Raw genomic sequence first — 5,724 nt, 5'->3', positions numbered from 1 at the left:
AGAATCTGTAGCTTTATCCAGTGCCCCTCTCTCCTTTGGGGATGGGCAGCCTGTGAGGCCAGCCCTCCCACAACGCCTTTCCTCAGATTTCTGACCAAAAGTGCTCTAAAGTTGCATTCAGTGCTACTTGTCTCACTAAAATGAGAAAGTGTGTCCTGGGATGAGGGAAAAAGTGGTGTTCATACAATGGATAGAGAAGAGATGCCACCACGGAGCCATTAAATACATCCCAAGTCCAAACTGGCAATCCAAACTGGAGCAATGAGGTCTGGCACAGGAGGACTGAGGGCAGCCTAGAATCACAAGGTTCCCTCCAGATCTCCTCATGCACCATCCTTGTAAAGACCTCTCTGGGCTCTGGAGTCGAGCTGTCCAGCAAGGATAGTAATTTTGGCTTGCAATTGCAACCAACCACTGAACAGGGAAGGGGAAAAATGCAGTAAACAAAACTAAACTATTCGTTTGAAACTTCCACCCTGCCCCTACCAAACACGCCGCCCTCCCACACGGTGACGCCAGCCCTGACGCTATCCCCGTCCTTCCAAGGCTCGGACACGATGCACACGCGTGTGAGCAGCAAAACCAGGAAGAATCCGAGCCCCGACGCCACAATGAGGGTGCTCGCCCAACGTAGGAGGCAAAGGACCAAGCCTGGCCCTGCCCCAAAGCAGGTGGGAACCCAACCTCAAAGCTGAGCAACGAGGGGAGGAGAGGCCGGGTTGCTGAGGATTTGGCCAACAAGAGCATCTGCTAAAGCTACCACCTTCCACACACAGGGCTCAGTTTCAACTGATCAGCAATCCCCCCCCCCCAGTAAATCACCACGTTGGATGATTTGCAGCTACCCACAGAAAAGTCACGTTTTCTGAGAAATACAGTTGGTCCCAAAGATCTTTGTCTGGCATCGTGTTACCTTTTTATAGGCAAACCCAACAAAACACAGTTGTTTACCACTAAACTGCCTGCAAGATTTTGTTCATTAATTCTCAATGAATTTGAATTTATTACTGATATTATTTAGTAAACACCTGGCTGAATCACATTCTCCTTCAAAGCTCTTACTTGCAAGCTGAGGTACCAGCAAAATGTAAATATCTCCTTTGACTGGGAAGCACTTTGCATTTTGAAAGGTACATTTTAAACCTATAAAAAGGCGAAGGCGGAATTTTTACACCTCCAGGAAACATCCAGCAGAACTCGCCCGCTTTCTACCGCTCTTACACAAGACCTAAATATGGCCCCTCTGACTTAACACCACTCTTCAGACCTCGATGGGGCAAATATGCTGCTTTCTCTGCTGGTAAGCACAACGTATGCTAAGTAGCTCAAACTCATTGCATCGTAAACATTTTGTGGAAGTTTCATGTAGCCTCGCCCCATTTTCCGCGCAAATAAAAGGAAGAGGGTGCTCCGCTGCGGTCAGAGGGAACTGCACCTGGGAATCTGCTGCCAGCACATCGCCTGCACCCATCCCTCTCCCACCCGTGGCCATGTCCTGCCGCTCCTACAGCATCAACTCCGGCCGTGCCGCTCGGAATTTCAGCTCGTCCTCCGCCGCTCTGCCCCGGCATCGACGCGGCTTCAGCAGTGCCTCGTGGCACTGGGGCAGCGGCGCGGGCCCCCGCGGGCTGGGTTACTTCAGCTCCAGGAGTCTCAACGGCACGGCATCCTCCAAGCCCAGGATAGCTGTTGGAAGATGTCCTCCTCCGAGATCTGGATATGGCTTTGGTGCAGCCAGCGTGGGATTTGGCTACCGAGGTGCTGGCTTTGGCTACAGGGTCAGTGGAGTCTCCAGGCCGCGCTCCATCACACCCATCACCATTAACGAGCAACTGCTGCAGCCACTCAAACTGGAATTTGATCCCAACATGCAAACAGTGAAGTATCAAGAAAAGGAGCAGATCAAGACCCTTAACAACAAATTTGCTTCTTTCATTGACAAGGTGAGCAGCAAAACCCTCCCCAGCTCCAGCTCGCGGGCGCAGCGGTCCAAGGGAGGTGTCTAGCATGTAACAGGCAAGAAATCTTTGTAACACAACTTTTTATAGACATTGAGGGCAACTTTCACAGTTGAACACCAAGGTGTTCAACAAGCCATGTAGTCTTACTGCCATCAGGGAAGCTTTGATGTACTGGCACTACTGATCTGATCTCTAGGCCTGACTGCAGGGAGGGAACACGCTGAGAATGGCTTTATCAGCCTTCCAGTTCCTCCCCATTTGCCTCCACGTTTTCCTAATTTGTTGCAAATTTTCCCTTTCTGGAAACATTTAGGTTTTTGTGCATTTCCACATCAGTTACCCAGAAAAAGCATATGCACAAAAGAACATTGGAGTAAGAAACAGCGCGTTCAAGTGGACCAGGAGCAGGACCATGCATTTCACGGCTGTTGCGTGGACACTGGCTCTCACAAGCACTTAACCCTCATCTCGTTTCCCATTTTGCTTTCTGGGATTCAGGTTCGATTACTGGAGCAACAGAATGAGGTGCTGGAGACCAAGTGGAGCTTTCTGCAGGGTCAAAAACAATGCAGGAATATCATCATGCCCATGCTAGAGGCTTATATTGGTAACTCAAGGAAGCAGTTGGAAGCACTGGGGTGCAACAGAGCCCTGTTGGAAACAGACCTGAAAGCAGCGCAAGAGGCTCTGGAAACCAACAAGAAAATGTAAGTTGAAGACAGAAATGTGAGTGTAAGGCTCAAAATGTTGTCCTAGGTTCATAAGAAGGCAGAGATCATGAACTTTTCATGATAGTACATAGTTCCCAGAGAACCTGTAGGTAGGCAGAGAGGTCTGACAGCATCCTAGTATATAAAACCAAGTCCCAGTTTATGAAGATGGAGAAAACAGGATATGTCTCTTCCAGGTTCTCTGTCTCTTTCCTAATTCTAGGAATTAACATGTAGAATAGTTAAGCAACTGTTTTCTGGTACAGAAGCTGAACGAAAACAGTTCTGCTGCAAATTTGTAAAAACACCGAAACCTCTCTGAAAACGTTTGCTTTCCCATGGGCTACAAAACAAGAACAAAGCACCCCAAATCATCTAGGGAGAAGTTTAAAAAAAAATAGGAGGAGTTTCATTTCTTGCAATAAGGCCTGCAGAATCCCAAACAAGGATGTAATTGCACTGAACTCAGAATCTCCCATTTTCCCACGCAGGTATGAAGATGAATGCAGCCAGCGGATCTGTGCTGAGAAGGAGTTTATTGCCCTGAAGAAGGTGAGCAAGGGGCCATTTGAACCTTCCTCTCCAGGTTTGGGTCTTTGGGGCGCACACAGAGATTTATTTCCCCAAAACAGCACACAAAACAAGTACAAACAGGAGCTGGTGCTCAGGTTTGCTTGAACTCAGATCAGCAGCAACTGTGTAATTGGGAGCTGGCGCACCGTCATGGTACCGGCACCAAAAGTCCCTTACCCTAAGGGTAGCCCCAAGTCTGTTCTCGCTAACGAACTTCCTTCTTCTCTCCTCAACACGACTTCAGGATGCAGACTGTTTTTTCTTAAAAAAAGCAGAGCTGGAGGCCAAGGTGGAAAGCCTGAAAGAAGAGGTTGACTTTCTGCGAATGCTCTACGAAGAGGTAAGAAGCCTCCCTGTCGCTGCCGTTGTTTGGATTTCACAGTCCAGTCTTGGAGCTGTTTGTCCCAACAGAAAGGGGAAGAAGGGGTAATGCAGGGCAGAGGTCACCCCTTGCAGTGAACGGGGAGACCCAGCAATTCATCTCTGCTTGGTCACCACAAAGGGGGAGCAAGTTGCATGATGTGCATGACACACCAGTGAGGGGCTGGCCTGGGAGCACAGCCGAACCAGCCTCTCACTGTCACCACCAGGAAACCCAGCAGCTGCAGACTCAGATCTCAGATACTCAGGTGATTGTACAGATGGACAACAGCCGGGACCTCGACCTGGACAGCATCATTACTGATGTCAAGGCTCAGTACGAGGACACTGCCTGCAGGAGCCGGGCAGAAGCAGAAGCCTGGTACAAAAGCAAGGTGAGAAAAACTGCCGGGGGGGGGGGTTCAGATGCAATTTCTCTCTTAAAAACAAGATAAACACCCTCATGCTCCTAATATACTCTGATTTAACTCAAAGCATGTGTTTTCTGAGACACACAACAACGTCTCTGGGGCTTTTTTAGTTTGAGGAGCTGCGAGTCACTGCAGGCAGGAACGCTGATAGCCTGCGAGAGACGAAAAAAGAAATAAGTGAGCTGACACGGATAATCCAGAAACTGAATGGAGAAGTCAGGAATGCCAAGGACCAGGTGAGCACAAAATTAAACGGTGCTGTACATCCTGCAAAGGATGCTCAGTAGCCAGGACTTCGCTGTTCTGGCTGGGGCTGCATTAAAGTCCAACTCAGGCACTGCCTGAAGGCAGCTACAGTTAGAGCATCCCATCCCCTGCGAGCAGCACAAGGAAGCATTGAAACTGCACACCCAGCTCCCTTAAACCTCTGCTGGGGAGGACTGCATGTCCATCTTACTGCTGGGCTGAATGCACAACCAGACTTTAAATACACCTCTAGATAATGCATTATGTTTGAAAATACCAAGGGACACTGAAGACTGACCGTGTCTTGCTCCTTGCAGCGCTGCAAACTGGAAACCGCTGTGGCCAATGCTGAGCAGTGTGGGGAAACATCCATCAAGGACGCAAAGTGCAAACTCTCTGAGCTGGAGGTAGCTCTGCAGCAGACCAAGGCAGACCTGGCCCGGCAGCTCTGTGAGTACCAGGAGCTGATGAACGTCAAGCTGGCTCTGGACATTGAAATCACGACCTACAGGAAGCTGCTGGAGGGAGAGGAGAACAGGTGAGTGACAGACACCAACAGGGCTGGACAAGCTACTTTAGACCCATGTGTCAAAAGGGAAAAAAATAAAAATGGTCAGAGCTATTTTGCTATTTCAGAGCTGCCATGCTGCAAGTCAGGCTCGCAGCCCCAGCGCAGCTCTTCCCATCAGTCCTACCACACCTCCACTGGTGCACAGAGAGCAGGATAAAGAGGGGTCAGGCTCACAGGTGAGGCTAACGGGGCTTTGCAGCTGAAGACAGGTCAGTAATGGAGAACCTTTTCCCACTCTCTGCAGGCTTCGTGCAGAAGAAGGGCTGCCCGTCAACATCTGTAAGTTGGAGCATTCAACTTCTGCCTTTCCTCCAGGAATCCCCTAGGCTGAAATTCAGTTTTGCTTTGCCTTTTGCAGCTGTCTGCCATTCCCAGAGAGGTCTCGCCTACCGCCCAGAACCCACTTTTGCCAGCACCCAAGTGCCTGCCAAGAGAAGCTCATGCAGGAACGGCAGCGCGAGCCGCAGCGCTGGGGTCTGCGGTGAGGCTGTTCGCAGTGGGAGCACGAGGAGCTCCCACGTGAAGCTTGTGTCCACGACCAAGTCGGCCAGGAGCCACATGTAAGGAGCTGCAGATGAACGGCAAGGCTGGAACCGAAGCGACACACACGGCAAGAGCCGGCCAGCGCCGGAGCACGTGCACCCAGCTCCCCCACTCTGCACACCCATTTTCTATGCATGGGGATACAAAAGGCAAAGAGGGCTTTTCTGTGCTCAGGAATCATTCCCATTACGCAGTTCAAACACGATGCCTTTGGGGCAGTTCCCTGGTCTTTCCACAGATTTCAGGATCAAAACGAAGTGTGAGACAGCACAGCTTCTACCTATGAGCATTTTCATTAGGGCTTTACTCAGCTTTATTCACTTGTTTTA

At 50.1% G+C, this 5,724-nt stretch overlaps 1 protein-coding gene across 1 annotated transcript; it reads left to right on the top strand.

The window, feature by feature from the left end:
• Positions 1-1,490: 1,490 nt before the first annotated feature.
• LOC309891354 (keratin, type II cytoskeletal cochleal-like) lies at positions 1,491-5,485 on the top strand (the record flags this gene model as incomplete). The annotated part of the gene is made up of 9 exons (XM_082785713.1): positions 1,491-1,943; positions 2,460-2,668; positions 3,163-3,223; positions 3,489-3,584; positions 3,835-3,999; positions 4,146-4,271; positions 4,599-4,819; positions 5,097-5,131; positions 5,211-5,485. 9 exons carry the CDS (start codon positions 1,491-1,493, stop codon positions 5,414-5,416), a joined length of 1,572 nt encoding a protein of 523 aa, XP_082641839.1. The 3' UTR covers positions 5,417-5,485.
• Positions 5,486-5,724: the final 239 nt, after the last annotated feature.

Source organism: Aythya marila (genome assembly GCF_965140915.1).
Source record: "Aythya marila genome assembly, contig: HAP1_HAP1_SCAFFOLD_193, whole genome shotgun sequence".
Lineage (NCBI taxonomy): Eukaryota > Metazoa > Chordata > Aves > Anseriformes > Anatidae > Aythya > Aythya marila.
Note: the sequence above shows the minus strand (reverse complement) of the source record. Positions and strands in the feature narration are given on the sequence as shown.